The 20,728-nt window shown below is 34.1% G+C and overlaps 1 protein-coding gene across 1 annotated transcript in view; it reads left to right on the top strand.

Moving 5' to 3' along the window:
- Positions 1–20,728, top strand: part of RPS6KA6 (ribosomal protein S6 kinase A6) — a 174,127-nt gene that overhangs the window by 93,459 nt on the left and 59,940 nt on the right. The window contains exons 7-9 of the mRNA XM_027768464.1: positions 12,782–12,887; positions 13,109–13,146; positions 19,414–19,556. Of these exons, the coding sequence (XP_027624265.1) occupies positions 12,782–12,887; positions 13,109–13,146; positions 19,414–19,556 (287 nt within the window). The remainder of the gene's footprint in view (positions 1–12,781; positions 12,888–13,108; positions 13,147–19,413; positions 19,557–20,728) is intronic.

Below are 20,728 nucleotides of genomic sequence, written 5' to 3'. Positions count from 1 at the left end.
GAGGGAGGAAAATGGGGAAAAACAATATGCTTAATTGTCACCGGTTTTCACTTTTTACAAAAAAGTCTGCTGAGTTTTTCATTGGAATGGCATTGAATGCATAGGTCAATTTGCAGATAATTGATATTTTAACAAAATCAAGTCTTTAAATCCATGAACATGTTATCTCAATCCATTTATTTAAGCCTTGTTTAATTTCTCTCAGTAAGGTCTTATTTTCAGTGCAGATAAGAGTGTAGATGATGCACTCTTTTGTTAGATTTATCTCTAAGTAATTCCTATTTTTAATGCTATTGTAAATAAAGTTGATTTCTTGATTTCAATTTGATAGAAATACAATAGATTCTTTTATATTCAAGTTGTAGCCCACAATGTAGCAATACTTACTTATTACTTCTAGCATCTTTATAAATGTATCCAAATGATTTTCTGTGTATCTTATCTGGGAATTAGAAGTTTTACTTCCTCTTTTCCATTATGGATGTCATTTATTTCTTTTATAAGTCTTTGTCACACTGACTTGAATCTCTTGTCTGATGTCAAGTTGAATTGGTAGGAATGAACATTCTTACCTTGTTTCTTATCTTAGGGGGGGTATATATTTTTATCCTAAATTAATAAATATAGGTATTTTAAGATGTTAATTTATTATATTGAAAAACTTCCCTTCTGTTATTATTTTGGTGAGGGGTCTTGTCTTGTTTTTTTTGTTTGTTTGTTTATTTGTTTTACCAGAAATGGGTGTTAGAGTTTCAGATAGATCAAGATGCTGGAATTTATGCAAATTCTTTTTTAAAATTTATTGATACATATGACAGACTTACAGTCTTTCCAGCAGTAGAGGTGTTATTAGAATCCAGTGTTCTGGAAGAGGCAGTGTCTCAAGCCTAATTTCACTTTTCTAATTCTAGTAGCTACTCCCAGGAAGTTTTGAAAGTTTTAAGTAGTCTGATATTTTTATGTAAAGAGCATTAAATTTTGCTGTGTATAAATTTTTGTAATCTAATAGTGAATCAATATTTTCTATCAGTGCCAGGGACTTCTGTAGTTCTATTCACATGTTACAATAAATATTTTAGATTATAGTCAGTACTTTTGTATGCTTAGTTTAAAGATATCTTTAAGTGGAAACAGTTGTGTATTAATAAAAGCAATGAAATAAAAGTATAACTTCAAAAAACTTACTGAGATCGCATTTTTTCTTGTTTTGTCTTTAAGGTGGTGAATTACAATGTTTATCAAATATTGACCCTACCTTGAATTTGTAAATGAACCCCATAATGATATATTATCCTTTTTGTATATTGTTGAATGAAATTTGCTAAAAGTTTAAGAATTTCTCCATGTACTTCTGTGAGTGATATTTGAATGTGTGTGTGTGTGTGTGTGTTTTTTTTTGTCGGTGTTTAGTATCAGTAATTTTGGCTTTATATAATGAGTTGAGTATAATATGACAGAGACATGGCTATGCCACAATCACATCTCCATTTTCCTCTTGAGATTTTGGGCACATATGCACACATGCCCAGTGTAATTTTCAAGCTGCTGGATCCAGGACTCAAACTATGGTTGGCCACGTGAGAGTCCAGCGCCTTAACCACCATGACAACTGCTGCATCCCCCTCCCCTTATTATCTTTTTATAGCTGTGGAACTGTTAGTGATATCACTGCTCCCGTACCAGATATTGGTAATTTATAGATTTTGGGCACATATGCACACATGCCCAGTGTAATTTTCAAGCTGCTGGATCCAGGACTCAAACTATGGTTGGCCACGTGAGAGTCCAGCGCCTTAACCACCATGACAACTGCTGCATCCCCCTCCCCTTATTATCTTTTTATAGCTGTGGAACTGTTAGTGATATCACTGCTCCCGTACCAGATATTGGTAATTTATGGTTTTTCTTTTTGTCTTGCTTAGGCTTGCTGAAGGTTTGTCAGTTTTATTGCTCTCAAAGAACCACCTTTGTTTCATTGTTTTTTGTTTGTTTGTTTGTTTGTTTTTGGTTTTATTGGCTTTTTTATTAATTTTTTTCTCATATTTAATTTTTTTCTGTTAGTCTTTATTATAGCCAAGTGTGACAGCTTTTCTTTTTCTGGTTGTTAAGACAGAAGCTGGAGCTACTGATTTAAGCCTTTCTTTTTTTCTAATGTAGGTATTTAGTATTCTAAATTCCCCCTTTAAATCCCGTGCGTGTTACTGTCCTCCCACAATTTTTTGTTGTTGTTGTTGTTTGAGAGGTTTTTGCTATAGGGTGTGTGCACTTGCCAGAAAGAGAGAGACAGAGAGATAGAAAGCGAGAAATCACCCCCTGGGGGGATGGCCATGCTGCAGTCCCTTCTCATCCATTCTCTCAAACGATCTTGGGCGTGCATGCGCACACATCCAGAGTAAGTTTAAACCTCCAGGTTCAGTACTTGAACCGTGGTCAACTACATGGAAGTCCAGTGACATAGCCATTACACCAACTGCTGGTCCCATCCCACAAATTTTTTTAAAAGGATTATTTAATGTTACTTTTGTTTTTATTTTAATTTGCTGTAGGGCATATGTACTCACCAGAGAGAGACATAGAGAGAGAAAGTGAAAAAGTAGGTCACCTGGTCTGGGATTCAAACCATCGCCAGCCATGTGGGAATCCAGTATCTCAACCACCATGCCACCTACTTGCCCTCTCCCATTAATTTTGACATGTGGTGTTTTTATCTTCACTCCATTTAACCTACTTTCTAATTTTCTTTTTTATTTCTTTGACTCCTTGGGCACTTAGAAGTATATTATTTAATTTAAAAACATTTGTACATTTCTCAGATATCTTTCTCTTATTAATTTCTTAAATCTTCTGTATCGCTACTCATGATAGAATACACATGTGTGCTCATGAGAGAGAGAGAGAGAGTTTGTGTGCGTGCACACATCCCTCAGTGTGTCCTGGTCACACCTAATCTTTTATTCTCCAGTTCTTCTTCTGTAAGGATCCTGGGCACATGGGCATGAGCTTGGTATGAAGCCAGTTTAGCCAATTCCTAACTCTGGTTAGCTATCTGGGATCTGGCTTTCTCTGCATAGTGCCTAACCACTGTGTTGTGGGGCCTGCCCTTATTTTGAATTTACTATCATTGTGGTCAGTCATAAAGCATACATAATGTGACTTAAATTCTCTTAGGTTTATGTATACTTGCTTTACCTTTCAGAATATAATGTGTCTCAGTAAACATTCCATATGCACTTGAGAGGAATATGTATTGTTGACTCGTGGAAGGTTGTATTAATGTCATATAAGTCAAGTTAGTTAATACTGGTATTAACTTTACTATATTATTCTTAATTTTCTGCCAGTTTGTTCTATAAGTTTTCAAGACAAAGATTGAAACCATTGACTGTAATTATAGATTTGCATAGTTCATCTTGAATTTCTGTTAATTTGTGCTTCATATATTTTAAAAGCCCTGTTATTACATGCATAATAAACCTTTTAAGCTTATTAACTCCTCTTGAAATGACTTTATCCTTGGTAATGCTTTTTGCTTGGAAATATACTTTGATATTAATATGCTCACTCTGGCTTTGGTTTTTAAAAAGGAGGTGTATCTTTTTCCATTTTTGCCTTACTGTGTGTACACTTACCAGGGAGAGAGAGACAGAGACAGAGATAGTGAGAGGGGAAGTGAGAAATCACCCTCTCAGGAAGAATGGCTGTGCCACAATCCCTTCTCCTCCATTCTCTTCCTGGGATCTTGGGCATGCATGCACACATATCTGGCGTGATTTTCAAGCTACCTGGTCTAAGACTTGAACTGTGGTCAGCCATGTGAGAGTCCAGTGATGTAACCATGACACCATCTACTGGCCCCTCTTTTTCCATTTTAACTAATCTTTTGTGTCTTTATATTTAATGTGTGGTATTTAAGGAATCATATAGTTAACTTGCTTTTTGTCCAATCTGAAAACCTATGTGTTTTATTTTTTAAATATATTTATTTATTTATTCTGTAAGTATGAGAGACAGGGGGTTGGGCAGTGTTAGGGAGGAGCACCCTCAATAAGGTCCTAACACTAAAACCCACCCCTAGACTTCAGTCAGCACTGTATCATGGGCAGGTGTGTGCCTGGTATACTTAAGGAGTTCTTGGAATTCAGCCATGAAACTTCCTGTGTGAGATTCCCTCATAAAGCATTACATTTTACTGTTGTACCCCTGTCTGGCCCCCTGAAAATCTATGGGATATAGACCTGTTACAGTTAATACAATTATTGATATTGTTGGATTTAAATCTCTCATCTTGCTATTTTTTTTTTTTCTTTTGGACGGAGGATCCTTTCTAGGATCCTTTTTTCCTTCTCTTTATGCCTCTTTTGTAATGAGTTTTTAAAATTTCACTTTTATCTGTGCTGTTGGCCTGTCATTTTTATCTATAACACTTTGTTGCATTATTTTTATAGTTACTTCAAGGTTTATAATATAAATTTTTAATTCAGGGATCAGGAAACCATTATCTTCAGGAGAAATGGCCAGATTCTTGTCTTTGTAAATAAAGTTTTTTATTTTAATAATTATTTTATTTAATTTTATTTATTTATCTGTCCATTAATTTGACCAGAAAAGGACAGAATGAGAGAGAGAGAGGGAAGGGACATGAGAGAGAGAATATGAATGAGAAAGCAAGCTGCCAAGTTTGGTACTTGAACCAGGGTCAGCCATGTGAGTCCAGTGCCCTTAACCACTATGCTACCTGCTGGCCCCTATGAATAAATTTTTATTAAAATATAATAACACTGATTTGTTTAAGTTTTATCTGATTTATCTTATGCCTCTTTTTTTAAAAATTTTACATTTAATCACTGTACATGTTATCAGTGTACAACATGATTTTCCTAGTGTGAATACAGTGCATATTAGTCAAGTCAGACATTACCATATACATTATCAAGAGAGAAATTTTCAGTTTTATGTCTCTTAAATGTTTTATTTATTTCCCTGATCTCCTCTCTGCCACCCCCTGTTTCCCACCCCTTATTGCCCACCTCCTTCTATACTATCTCTAGTATCTGCAGTTGCTGTCCCTGATATTATACCTTCCAATCTTTCAGTTTCTGCTATAGAGTGCAGACATTCTATATATATTGCACAAGGACAAACAGTGCCTGTCTTTCATAGTCTGGCTTGCTTCACTTAGCCTTAAATCTTACATATTTGTCCACTTCTATATCCACTTTGTATTAGTTGTCAGAAACTCATTTTTTTTGTGGCTGAGTATTATTCCATGGAGTACATGTGCCACCTTTTTTTGAAAATAATTACTTAATTTTATTTGTTATTATTATTGTTGGTTTTTTTAATTTGACCAGAGATAGAGAAAAGGAAAGTAAGAAAGCAAGCAACTAGGTCTGGGACTTGAACCGTGGTTCACCATGTGGGAGTCCAGTGCTCCAAATACCATGCCAGCTGCCGGCCCCACATATGTTATATTTTTCAATCTGCTCATCTGTTCTTGGACATATAGGTTGATTCTGTATCCTAGTAATTTTGAATAATCCTGGAATAAACAGGGATGTGCTTGTGCTTTTCTAACAGAGGGTTTTCCTATCCTTTGGGTAGATACCTAAGCGTGGAATATGATACTTCTATTTGTAGGTTTCTGAGGAGCCTCCATATTGTTCTCCATAGTGAGTTTTGATTTACATTCCCACCAGCAGTGTAGGAGGGTTCCCTTTTCAACAAAGCCTCATTAACACTTACCATTCTTTATTTTTTAAATCTTAGCCATTCTGACTGGGGTTAAATGTTATCTCATTTTGGTTTTAATTTGCATTTCCCTTATGATGAGATATGTTGAGCATTTTTTCATTTGCTTTTTTTTTTGACTGTTCACATGTCTTCCTTGGAGAGTTGACTGTTCAGCTCATTTGTCCATCTTTTGATTGGATTTATTTATTTTTTTATTTTTTGTCAGTAAGCTGCTTGAGTTCCCTTTATATTCTGGTTATCAATCTTTTATCTGAGACAGAGTTTGCAAATATATTCTCCTACTTTGAGGGTTGTCTCCACAGTCCAATTATTGTTTCTTTTGCTGTGCAGAAGCTTTTTTTAGCCTGATGTAGTCCCACTTGTCTTTGTTCAGGGTCATTGCCTATGTTTTGGGGGTCTTATTTAAGTAGATTTTTCCTATTCTGATGTCTCTAAGAATTTTCCCTGTGTTTTCTCTACCTGTAGTTTTATAGTTTGAAGTTTTTTTAACTTTATGTCCTTGATCCATTTTGGGCTGATTTTAGTTAGTGGGGAAAGTTAGAGGTACAGTTTCATTTTTCAGTAGGTGACTATCATTTGCTATAGAGATTTTCTTTTCCTCACTGGGTTGTCTTGTACCCGTTATTGAAAAACAGTTGGCTGTATGTTTTAGGTTTTATTTCTGGATTCTCAGTTCTGTTCCATTTGTCTACCTGCCTGTTTTTGTGCCAGTACTATACTATTTTGATTATCACAGTTTTGTAATATATTTTGAGTTCAGGAAGTGAGTTGCCTCCTACTTTATTTTATTTTATTTTTGCATAGGATTGCATATATAATAGGAGATCTTTGAAAATTCCAGACAAATTTTATGATTTTTTTCTGTTTTTATGAAGAATATCTGTGGTAGTTTGATTGGAATTGCATTGAATTTGTGGCTTAATTTGGGTAGGATTGATATTTTGATGATATCTTCTCTTATGCCTGTATGGTGGTGTACTTGCATGGTCATTTTTATTGGATGGCCTATGTATGAATTTTATTTTCTGGCATGGTAAATAGTCTGTAAATAGTTTTTTTTTTTTGTATGTAGTATTAATTTTCTCCTGTATTGCAGTTAATTTTCTTTGAGACACTTTGATCATTTTGGTCTTCCTTATAAGCTCTGTTATGTGGGACCTGGGCAGCATTTAGTATAAGGTTACTTTTTCCTCAGTATTGAAGTGTGACTTTTCTTAGTACCCTAATCAACATTATTTGAATTATCAGGCTTTTTTACTTTCATTTTTTGTGAACACAAACTCTCCTGACACTTTGTGAGCTCAGTGGATATTTTTTCTTAATCATTTAGGTTTTCTTTTCCTTGTCTCAGATATTTTTTCCAAATCCACGATTGGCAATTGCTTTGTTGGATAACAGACATTTTGAAATTTACCTTGTTAGTCAATGGATGTTTTTGTGTTTCTGTAAATATTATTGAGCTTTATTCTGGGCTGGGGAATGAGTTTCATCTTTTAGGTCTTGTAATTTTTGTTAGATTAGACCCAAGCTGCATTTATTCAGGCATTAATTTTGCTCCACTACTGAAACACAACCTTTGTCATTAACTTTGTCCAGTACTCTGTTAATTATGAGGTTTTCTGTCCTGACTGGAGATAACAGAAGCTATTCCTGGGCTAGTGTGAGTTCCATGAATGACTCCCTCTAATCCTTATTTCTTTTCTTTCTTTAGGGTAGTATCCTTATTCACATATCCTGAGTACTTCTCTGCTGAATGCTTTAGGAAGACTGAATATCTATCTGCATTTCTCTCTTCTCCAGTATTTTAACATAAGAAATCTGTCTCACTCCTTTTCTTAGACTCTTGGCTTTGTCTCATCAACTCAGAAGGTCTTTTAGGCTCTATCTGACTTAGCCCTCTCTCTCTGCACTACCACGTGAAAACTCTCTGGGTAGTAAACTAAGGCATTTGTAAGGCATACATTGTATGTTCTCTATCTCTCAGTATTCACTGTCTTTTGTTGCATGTTCAACATCTTGGAAAATATATTTCATTATTTTTTGCTATGTTTTAGATATTTTAGCCAAGAGAATAAATCATTAAATTTGGTCCTAGTCTATTTCATTTTGTGTTGAACTGGTAGTCTAGGAGTAGTATTTTAAATGAATGATCATGGTTCATCATCTCACTTCCAGAATTTACATTATTGAGTGTAGGAGAGGTACTGTTGATTCTAAGAGGTATGAAACTTTCTGTTATAAAGAAACACTATTTCAAAAAAAAAAAAAAAAAAAGAAAGAAAAAGAATCACTATTTCTCAAATGTCAGCCAATGCTTAAATGACTGAGGTTTCTGGCTTATATGTGTCTACCTCCAGTGTAGAATGTGCCATGTATGAGCATAGTGTGTATTATCTGTATATTGTTCACTCTAGAATACAATTCAGTATGTGTTAGGGTCTATTTAGGACTCTCTTCTAAGGAAGGTCTTCAGAAAAACTTGTTAAAAACTGGTCCCAGCATATAGAAGGACAGCAGTTTCATAAGCCCATAGTACTCATGATTTCTTGTGTTAGATTGTGGAAATAGCATAAATATATTTGAGAAATTCTTAATTTCAGTCATTTCTAATTTTCTCTTAAACTCTTCAGACCTCCATTCTCAATGTGGGACTATCTAAACCCATACTAGCACAGAGATGCAGTCAGTAAGTTTTCATTCCTAAGTCTAGAATATTAGGTAAAGGCAAGCATTTTAAATGTATTTTCCAAAATCAATAAATTAGTATCTTCATTTGACAGACTTTTAAAATCTTATTCTATGGCTACTTCTACAGATAGCTTATTAAAAATAGCTTTTTTGTTGGTTATACTTCATTCGTGTGTACAAAAAAATTGTTAAATAACCAAAAATGAGAGGGCTTACTTTGTATGTTTCAGAAAAAGACTTTTAAAAGTACATTTTTATTTTTGTATGTGTTAAGGAATTTTATAATGTGTCATTTATATTTTAAATGCGAAGTTGCCTCCCCCAATTTTTCTCCTCCGAACTGCATACATGTGTGTGTACACAAACACACAGATACACACATAAATATACTAAACTATTAAGCCATGCCCTAGTTTGCTAATATAAGGGAAATATAATGGGATGAATGGTGAATTGTTGTAAAGCTTTCAATTCTCCCAAAATTAATTTATTGGGTTAACAAAATTCCAAATGAAGCTATAATAAGCATTTTTGTTTCTTTTAAATTGACAGACTTATTTTATAACTTGGGATAATCAGATTGCATAATGGTTATGTTGCTGGACTCCCATGTAATCAACTGTGGTTCCAGTCCTGGACGTGGTGGCTTAAATCTCATGTGTGTGTACATGGCCAAAAGACCCAGAGGAGTCTGGAGGAAAAGGGGTTGCAGCATGGCCATCCCCCTTGGGGGGGTGACTTCTCACTTTTTGTTTCTCTGCCATGTGCACATGTACTAGAGCAAAAATCTCTCTAAAAATTATTTTTAACAATTTATCTGGAAACATAAATGAAAAGAACTATGAAATTTCGAAAATGAGGAATACCCACTTCTTGCTCTTCCTCATTTAAAACTTTGCAAAGCTTCTATAAGGAAAGCTTCATGCTATCAACACAAGATTAGAAGCATACTGAATAACACAAAAATATCCTCTTGTATTATTATATATTATTATGATCAAAGAAGAATCACAAATTAGTGACTGAGACTGTTCACTAAATAGTTCTTGAAAAATTGGTAAGATATTTCAAAGAAATTTTAAAATACCATCTCTACCATATACCAAAATAATTTTACTTATATTAAAGAGCTAAGTCTAGAAAACCCATTATCCTAAAAGGAATGCAGCTGAATATTTAGTTGGCAAATGAATGTAGAAGATTTTCTTAATAAGCATTGAAGTAATGAAGGAAAATCATGCAGAAATGGCATGCAAACTTGACTAGTAAAAGATTATTAAACATCAAAAACCGGCACAGCATCAGAAAAATATTTGCAACTAATATGATGGGAGAGCAGACATTTTAATAGTTAAAGGGCTTGTACCATTTGTCAAAACAGCAAGACAATAGTGAGAACAGTAAAGAAAAATTAGTGATAATTCATGAAATAAATATATAAAGGCCCCTAAACATGAAAAAAATATTTAGCTTAAGAATCAAAATTTAAAATCAAATTGATGACAGTTTTATATATCAAATTTGAAAAGATTTAAAGAGAATATATTCAGTGCTATCATGGATGTGATAAGACAAATGCTTTTATAAACTGCTGTTGAGAGTGGAAATTATTGTAAACTTTTTTGAAAATAAAAATGGTGTCAGTCAAGAATCTTGAACTAGTTAAGTTTCTTGATCCAATATTTCTTGTTTTATGTCTTAGAAAATCATTTTTGGGAATAGCAGCTATTGAAACTGTTAATAAATATGTTTTAAAGATATGAGAGAATATGATGTATTGTTATCTGGAGATAAAGGAAGCCACTAACAAGTATGTATAGTATGATTTCAACTATTGAAACACATACATTCACACAAATACACAACTTATTTGAAGAGCAGATAATGAAAGATCAACTGCTTATCTCAAGGTACTGGAATTTTGGGTGATTTTCATTGGAGTAGTAATTTATGAATAGGATGAGTAGTAAGTAGAGAAGTATTATTAGTAATGAACTTATTTTTTTTTAATTGTAGCATAGCATATAAAAAACCTCAAAATGTGGCTTATAGGGAAGAGGTCATTCTTAAGGGCAAGTATCCCTGGTTCAAGTGCTAAAACTTCTTTCTAGCTGTATTATTTTAGTAAGTTACTTAATCACTCAGAGTCTCCTTGTTCATATATAAAATGTTGATAATAACTGCCTCATAGTTATTATAAGATGGTAATAACATGGATATAGTGCCTGGTATGTTATAGGGCCTGGAACATAGCTACTTAGTAGGTTTATTATTTGCATTCAGCATTAGGCTTTCCACCAAGACAACCTCATGACAAGGTGATAAGCCTATCACCTTGCCCTAAACTATAACCTCAGCAAAGTTACTTCCTTAATCTAGGATTTTTTTTTTTTGAGAAATATTTTTGCTATAGGGCACATGTGTTTGCCAGAGAAGGAGTCCAGCATCATAACCATTACACCAACTATTGGTCCCTAATCTGATTTTGAAAGAGTTTTTTTTTTTTAAAAATTGCCAGTGAGTGTGTATGCTCACTGAGGAGAAACACAGAGAAAGAGGGAAACTGAGAAAGTGTCCTGAAGGAGGAATGGTCACATCACAATATCTTCTCCATTTCTCCCTCCTTTTAGGATTTGAGGCATACAGTAACATGTGCCTGGCATGTTTTTCAAGCTGCTAGGTTCAGACTCCAACTGTATTTTTTTTAAAAATTGCCAGTGAGTGTGTATGCTCACTGAGGAGAAACACAGAGAAAGAGGGAAACTGAGAAAGTGTCCTGAAGGAGGAATGGTCACATCACAATATCTTCTCCATTTCTCCCTCCTTTTAGGATTTGAGGCATACAGTAACATGTGCCTGGCATGTTTTTCAAGCTGCTAGGTTCAGACTCCAACTGTACAGCTAGTCATGTGGGATCCAGCTGCCTTAATCACCATGACACCAGCTGGACTGAAATATTTTTATTTAGGGTTTTCATGTACATTAGGTTTCAAAGAGTATTTTGATTATCTTTTCCCAGAAATTAAGTAACAGATATTTTTATTTAAAAAAAAACCCTAAAAATGTTCTTAAACTTATATCATTATAATATTCAAATTAATGCTCCTGAAGCATAGATAATGTATTATTTTTGTTTTTCTAATGATCATTTTTTAATAGTACTTGGAATATCAAAAGTTACCTTTAACTACTGATTTCTCAGCAATTTTACTAGTAGCCTGAATCTGCATTGTGGAATGCAGCAGCCATAATTCTGAATGGGCAAGTCAGTTGTAAGTTTGTATGAAATTTCATTCAAATTTTGAGCCTTCTAGAGATTTATTTAATGAAAATAACCTTTTCTAGAAAAACATTAGTTTTTGCTGATCTGAAGCCCTTCGTAAACCTTAAAAATTATATCTCATGGTTGATTAGTGAACAATTCTGTGTGTAAATGAACATTTACTCATGAATGTATATAAAACATTAACCTATAATAATATCTTCTGATTGCACACATAGGATTTTACAGTTTGCAAAGATTTTTTCCCACATAAATTAATTTTTTCAACAACATTTTTAAGTAGATAGAGCAGATACTATTATTCGTACTTTATAAATTTAGAAACTGAGACCCAGAGAGCTAAGTGACATCTAGCACATCTGATGTTAACACAACCAATTCTGATATCAAGTTCAATAATCTTCTCTTTATTGTAACAACTCTGTTCCTAGGCACAAACAATTTAGGAATCTAGTGCTATTAAGCTCATATACTTTATTAAGGCAAGAGTCTTAGAGCTGACCTTTAGATCAAAGATGAGTTTAAAATCATGTATAATGTAAAGATTACTAATTTAATGATTTACAGTGGTGTATTAAAAGCTTTGGGTTAGTAGAACTGCTAAAAGTAAAATTCCTGAGAAGTTATAGTAGACAGTGAAAGAGAGAATAGTGGAAATAACAGAATTACCGGTGCCAAAATAAAACATCCTCTGTACATCAAACACCCTGAGGACATTTCAGTATTTTGTCAGAGTACTAAAATTAAAATTGCAGTTAAAATACCAAGCCATTAAAAAGATGTAAATTCTATGCATTACAGTTTAAGAAGGTATACAATCTGTTTTTACAAAGATTTACATTAAAATTGTTAATATTGAAGGAGTCTTAAAGATGTTAGTTTCATTTATTTAGAAATCTCCTCATTCCCAATAATTATGCCAGTCAAATAACAATTGATTATACTTATTTAAAAAAAATATTTGTCTAGATTTCTCTATCTACTGGCTTTTAAAGATGTAAGTTTAAAAGGCTAATATTCAAAGAAAGATCAAATAGTAAATTATTATTTTATTCTATTTTCTATTTACAGAGGAAGATGTGAAATTCTACCTTGCAGAGCTGGCCCTTGCTTTGGATCATCTGCACCGATTAGGAATAGTATATAGAGACCTAAAGCCAGAAAAGTAAAGTTGTATTCTCTTTTATATTTTTCTTGTATGTTTTGACATACTCCTTTGACATTTAAAGATAACTTGAAAACCTCAAGTTATGAGATGTGTATTTATTTTAATCACTTAGTTTTTTTATTATATCAAATAGATACTGACCTATTTTAAGTTTTTATGTAAATATTTTATATAAAATATCTTATTCTGTCTTGCTGAATGTGAATTTTGATTTACAGCATTTTGCTTGATGAAATAGGACATATCAAGTTAACAGGTATGTAAACTTTTTTCTTATACCCTAAGCCCATTGTTTTATATATTTCATTATTATTATTATTTATTTTAATTTTTACTATAGTGCTCTCACTAGAGACAGACAGAGGGAAAGAAAAAATGACAAAGGATTCCCTGGAGAATGGCCATGCCACTATCTCTTTTCCATTCTCTTCTTGGAATTTTGAACATACATGCATGTGCACTCAGCATGTTTTTCAAGGTCTGAGACTTGAACCTCATAGTTGGCCATGTGGGATCATCTAGCACACCACTGGCTGGCCCATATTTTTTATTATTTTTATATGAATTTGTCTAATCCTATTTTCTTTTTTTCTCTTTTTTTATTTGATTTGCATCTTATTCATCTTCTTAGTGAACTAAAGTTTATTTAAAGGTTAGATAGCTCTCAATATGGTCTAATTTTAGTATTAAGATAGTATACAGGGCCAGCTTGTGGCACGGTGGCTAAGACAGCTGGATCCCATGTAACCATGAGCATGGTTCAAGTCCCAAGTCTGGTAGCTTGAAAAGCATGCTGGTTGTACGTGTGTATGTGTGCCCCAAATCTTTTTTTTTAAATTTTTTATTATCATCATAATATTCTTTATATTACATTGGATTACATATAACTTTACAGTGTATTACATTGCTTTTTCAAAAGGGAATGCCATGCATGTATGTTAGTGTGCCCAAAATCTTGAAAGAAAAAATGGATGGGCCAGCATAGTGCATATAAAAATAAATTACATAGTCTGACTTACTTGTTTAGAAAAAACATTTAATCATAATATCCCATTAAAAATTCGAACTTGAATGTAAATTGGTCCAGCCACTGTGGGGAGAACAATTTGGAGATTCCTTAAAAATCTACAAATAGAACTACCATATGATCCAGCAATCCCACTCCTTGGTATCTACCCAAAGGACAGAAGAATTCTTAATCAGAAAAGTGTGTGCACATTGATGTTTATTACGGCACTATTCACAATTACTAAGTCATGGAGACAACCCAAACGCCCCCGTGCAGATGAATGGATGGAAAAACTGTGGCACATATACTCTATGAAATACTGTTTAGCCATAAAATAAATCAACAAAACCCTGGTTTTTGATAGGAAGTGGATGAATATGGAAGAGTTACTGCTGAGTGAAGCAAGCCAGGCTATGAAGGAGAGGCATTGTATGTCCCCACTTAATATATACCAAGTGTCCGCATTCTGTGACCGAAACTGATTGACTAAAGGATATAGGAACACAGTATATAGATATAAATACCAGATACAGTGTGTGTGAAAGAGGAGGGTCTGAGGAAGGACATTTAGAAGAAAAATAGGGAGGCAAAGCATTAATGGGACAAAGAAATGTGGTATTATCTATTGAAAATATTTTATAGTTCAATTTACTAAGGAGAAATGTTCATGTTGAAATATTCATTTTGTAAGCTAAATAAGATGATTGAATGTATAAAAGAAAATTAAATACAAAATGAAAATAAATAAAAAAAATATATGTAAACAACAAAAACATTCTAACTTGAACACAGAATTTATTTGAATTGTCTATGGTTACTGTTGGGTCATTGAAAAAGTCATAACGTGTTTTCCTACATAAAAATGCATCCTGACTTTTCTGACAGCCCAATATAATGTTTTTTGAGGGACAGTTATTCAGGGGTAATTTGTATAAAGCGAGGGAAGAAAAACATGTACAGTGTGAAAAATTGAAATCACACAGTACTTAGAGCTGAGTAATTAAGAGAAAAATGTGTACATAGAAAATAATTTATAGCCATTAATGTACTTGTAACTTGATCACTGTGGTTACTTTTATAGTAAATGGTCATCAAATTATTTTGTTGTGGGTATGCTTTTAAAATTTGAAGTGTCATAAAAGAGTCATTTAAGATGACAAAGAATGTGAAATACTGCCTCCCCTCTCAAAAAAAAAAAAACATTTTCTTTATGTAGCTGATTTTTATACTTTATTTTGTTATAAAATCAGTGCCATGTAACTGTAACATGTCTTACTTAATTGTGTAGCTTTGTTTCATAAATGTAAAATTTTTGTCTGTTAATTGCTGAAAAAATTCTAGTAGTAAACAGTTTTGTCAAAAATGATACAGCAAGGGACCAGCAGTAGGTGTAATGGCTATGTCACTGGACTCCCCTGTAGTTGACCATGGTTCAAGTCCCAGACCCAGTGGCTTAAACTCTCGCCAGGCGTGTGTGTGTGCATGCCCAAGATCCCGAGAGGAGAATGGAGGAGATGGGATTGCAGTGTGGCCATCCCCCCTGGGGGATGATTTCTTGCTTTCTGTCTTTCTGGTGAGCGCAAGTGCCCTATAGCAAAAACCTCTCCAAAAAGAAAGAAAGGAAAGAAGGAAAAAGAAAAAAAACAGCAAGGGAATGCTCTAGATTGGCATAAATACCTAAAAGGTAACAGAAGGATAAGAAAATTTTCTTCCCTTTTCTCTGGAATAGCAAAAGAAACCAGTGTTTTTCTCTACAAAATATGTTGTATTCAGGTCAACTGACCTCAAAGACTAGATTCTTACATATTACATTTAATTTTCTAAATGGAATGTGCAATTTTAAAAGTCTCAATATAGAGAAAGCAAAACACTGAAAACATTTTTAAAAATTATTCTGAAAATTATAATGCATTAAGTTATAAAAAGATAATCTTTTTTTAAAAAATGGACATACTGAGCATGATTAGAAAATTAGTTTTGAGGGGCCTTAAAATTAAGTGTAAATGTTGGTGCTTTATTGTAAAAGAGTACAATGCAGGACTTAAAGCTTTTATTGTTTGTTGGTTGGTTTTTAAAATTAAGGTATAACTTAATATTCAGTAAAACTTGTCCTTCTGATCCTTGTGCCCTTGCGCTGATGGGACTATTTTGTATCTTTACTGCACCCATGTCAGTATCCTGGCTATTTTATTATTATACTATAGTTCTACAAGATGGTACCATGGGGAAAAGTGGGTAAAGATAATGAGCTTTCTGTACTATTTAATATAACTGCATGTGAATCTGTAATTATCTCAAAATATAAAGTTTAATTTTTAAAAAATCACTTTTCATTTGTAGTTCTGCAAGTTTCGATAAATGTACACAGTCTTGTAACTATCACTACAATAAAAATACAGAACAGTTCCCAACCTCCATTATAAGTCTATTCTTCCTTTACCCTCAGCCAACCACCAACCTATTTTCTCTCCCTACAGTTTTGCAGAGGCATACAGTATAGAGCCTTTTAAGTTTGGCTTCATTTGCTTACCATTGTGCATTTGAGATTTATGCATATTGTTGTGTGTGTCAGTGATTCATTTTTTAAGTTGGTTTATTCATGTGGGAGAGTGCATGTGTGTACATACAAGAAAATGAGAGAGACAGACAGACAGGCACCATTAACAGAGTCTCTGTCGTGCTACAATCCCATTCCTCTCACTCGTAAAGCATGTTTTCAGGTCGACTTAGGATCCCAGCCTTCAGTTGGCTAGTAGCTTCTAGCATTATAGTTTCAGGTTTATAGTGGTGCTTTCTGCACCACCAAGGCTAGGGCCATGTTTAAAAATTGTTGACCAGTGTTCCATTTTACAGTGGTGCCAGGATTTGTTTATTCATTCCCCAACTAGGGGACATTTTGGTTGATTCTTGTTTATTGAAGTGATGAATAAAACAAAACCACTGTGAACATTCATGAACATTCACATTTTATGTAAACCTTATTTTATTTCTCTTGAATCATTTGCTAAATATATTTAACTTAATGAGAAACCTTCAAACTCAAAGTGATTGTCCCATTTTACATCTCTACCAGCAATGTATGAGAGCTTCAGTTGCTCTGCAACCTCATCAGTACTTGATATTGTCAGTGTTTTTTTTATTTTAGTTATTTTAATAGGCACAAAGTGGTATCTTATTATAGTTTCAATTTATATTTCTCTAATAGCTAATGACACTAAGCATCTTTTTATATATTTTTTCAAAGTGTCTGTTTAGATATTTGCTCACTATAAAAGATTGAATTGTTTGTATTTTTATTATTGAATTTAGAGTTTTTTCTTTTTTTTTTTTTTTCTTGGAGACTTTTTTTGCTATAGAGCATGTGTGCTCGCCAGACAGACAGACAGAGACAGAAAGCGAGAAATCACCCCCCGGGAGGATGGCCACGCTGCAATCCCTTCTCTTCCATTCATTCTCCTCTTGGGATCTTGGGCACGTATGCACACGCACCCAGTGTGAGTTTAAGCCACCAGGTCCAGGACTCAAACCGCGGTCGACTACGTGGGAGTCCAGCGACATAGCCATTACGCTAACTGCTGGTCCCTGAATTTAGAGTTTTTAATATCTTCTGACTACATGTCTTTTCTAAGATACACAATTTGCAAATATTTTCTCCCAGTCTGTAGCTATTTTTTCATTTTCTTTATGTTTATTTTTTCTTTCCATGAGTGGGAAAGAAAGAGGAAGAAAGAGAGACAGACACAAACAGTATCTCCAACAGGATCTTACAGTCTATCCCTAGCTTCACCCAGCCCCAGATCACGGACACAGATGTGCCTAACATACGCAGGGAGGTCTCTGGACACAAACCTGGACTTTTCCCATGTGGGCCAACCCTGCATATTGTCATGTTTTATTGCTGTGTCACCGTCTGGCCCTCCTTTTTCATTTTCTTAACAGTATCTTTTGAAGAACAGTTTGATCTTTTGATAAAGATAAATTTAGTGAATTTTTATAATGGATTATACTTTAAATGTTATATATAGGAAATCCTTGCTTAACTCAGGATCACAAAGATTTTCTCCTTTGTTTTTGAAAAATTTTCCATTTTGTGTTTTACATACAGGTCTATAATCCATTTTGATTTAATGTTTTCTGTGTTATGTTGGTGGATTTTCCTATATTGATATCATACTTCTTCTGGCATCATTAATTGAAAAGACTGCCATTTTTCATGGAATTGCTTTTGCATGTTTGCCAGAATCAACCAATAGCATAAATCCAGTTTTATTACTATGTAACATATGTGATCTTAATCACTCCACTGTGCAAAATTGCATAGTAAAACTACAGATTGGGACCAGCTATTGACATACTGTCTACGCCACTGGACTCCCATATAGTCAACTGCAGTTCGAGTCCTGGACCCAGTGGCTTAAACTCACACTGGGCGCATGTGCATGGGTTCCCAAGATCCCAAGAGGAGAATGGAGGAGAAGGGATTGCGGCGTGGCCATCCCCCCTGGGGGGGGTGTCTTCTTACTTTCTGTCTCTCTCTCTCTGGTTTTCTGGCGAGCACATGTGCCCTATAGCAAAACCTCTCCAAAAAAAAAATAGAAGAAGAATGTGACACCTAAAAATTGTTGCATAATATTCTAGTATAGAAAACATGTACAAGTGCACTTCAAAAAGTTTGTGGAAAAATGAAATTAAAGTATGAGTTTATTTTGGTGCAAAAAATTTTGAAATCTGGAGGCAACAGGTGGTGTAATAATTAGGGTTCTGGACTCCCACATGGCCAACCGTGGTTCAAGTTCCAGACCAGCAGCTTGAAACTCATGCTGAGCATGCATATGTGTGTGCTCATAAATCCCAGGAGGAGGATGGAGGAGAAGGAATTGTGGTGTGGCCATCTCCCTAGGGGTGATTTCTCATTTTCTCTCTGTCTCTCCGGTGTGCTCAAGCACCTTATAGCAAAAATATCTCTCAAAACAAAATGAAAAACAAAAAAGAACTTGGAAATCTATGCATAATGTTCTCATGATTTGCATTTTTAATGAACTCTTTGAAGTCCCCTAGTATTCTGAGGATGAGATTTAACTGAGCAAACATTAAAAGATCTTTAAGAGTATCACGGAATGGGCTGCTTTTCATTATCAGTCTCACAGAAGGTGATATAGTAGATATGGTGCTGGACTTCCACATGGCTGAATGCAGTTTGAGTCCTAGACCTGGCAGTTTGGGAATCATGCCAGGCCCATGCTCATTTGTGCCCAAAATCCCAAGAGGAGAATGGAGGAAAAGGGATTGCCTTCTCTCCCAGGCGATGATTTCTCACTTTCCCTCTCCCTATCTCTGTCTGTCTCTTTCTGGCAAACACACCCACCCAATGGCAAAAGCCATAAAAAAAAAGAAAAAGAAAAAAGAAAATTGTAGGCCAGACATAGTTTTAATTTTTAATACATTAGTTCTCTTGGCGTTTTCTATTTTCTGAAGGTTTTGAAATGCATTTTTTTTGTGCCACTATTACTGCAGATTTTGGACTCAGCAAGGAGTCAGTAGATCAAGAAAAGAAAGCCTACTCATTTTGTGGTACAGTTGAGTATATGGCTCCTGAAGTCGTAAATAGAAGAGGCAATTCTCAGAGTGCTGATTGGTGGTCATATGGTGTACTTATGGTAAGTAGTGTTATTTTTCTTAATTATGCCAACATCTGATAAATATTTCAAATTTTAATTTAAATTTTGAGATATGTCAGTTAAACAGGGGGTTCTGATAACTTACAACGGACATTAAAAAACTTGTGATTGACTAGCTGTTTTACTATAAGTATTAGGGTTTCGGAATTCTGGTTTCTTTTACAGTTATTGGTGAAATGTAAATAGCAGCATTGTTATGTAAAATATTCACAGTTAAGACTTAAAGATCTGTTACATCCTAGGTTTCAGAATGCTGGATTTAGCAGTTATATGGTATTTTAATTAGATGTCACAGAATATACTATTTTACCATTTACTGGTTTACTGTCAAATTGCTTTTAAGTATGCCCCAGTAAGAGTGTAAACTCTTGAGGAGAGGAATCATGCCTTATATTATTTTTCATCTGTCATAGTACCTAACACTGTGGGTATTTAGTAGATGCTTACAATAAATAAGGAATGACTAATTTGATATGAGAGCAGCATAAAAATGTAAGGTAGTAAGTCAGGTTATAGATGAATAGCTATTGAATTAGATATAATTTGCCTTTAAGGTCTGATAATCTATTTTTCCTTTTTATTATTGAGTTACATAGTGTATGACACATCAGCATATTAAGTAACTATTATAAGCCTGGTATTTGGGGAGGGCAGTGGAGTTCAAACTGATTGAATGTATCATTGACATTTTCCATGACCCAAGAAGGTATACACTCTGGTTGGCAAAACAATTGTAATAGCTACTAAGTACACTGCTCAGAAGTACCATATGAGTTCAAGGAAAGCCTCATATAAGTCGATGTAGGAAAAGTACAGGACATGGCACTTCTTAATTAAATTAATCTTGAAGGCTAAATAAAATTTAAATATTTATATATTTATATGTCAAGAAGGAGAATCTTGCAATCATATTTGCAAATGCTTGGAAAAAACAATTTGACAAGAATAGTAGAGGATGAGGCTGAAGAAAAGCTATAAACCTCTTCTTTGAGAAGTAGGAAATGCTCATAGATTCTTAAACAGTATGACAATTAGATAAAAATTATATTTTAGGAAAAAAATACATTTTAGGAAGATTAGTCTTAGAAGCATTATAAAAATGGATTGGAAGTGGGAGAAACTAGAAGTAGGGAGACATGACTGTTGTAAGA

Source organism: Tupaia chinensis, unplaced genomic scaffold (assembly GCF_000334495.1).
Source record: "Tupaia chinensis unplaced genomic scaffold, TupChi_1.0 Scaffold146525_1, whole genome shotgun sequence".
NCBI lineage: Eukaryota > Metazoa > Chordata > Mammalia > Scandentia > Tupaiidae > Tupaia > Tupaia belangeri.
Note: the sequence above shows the minus strand (reverse complement) of the source record. Positions and strands in the feature narration are given on the sequence as shown.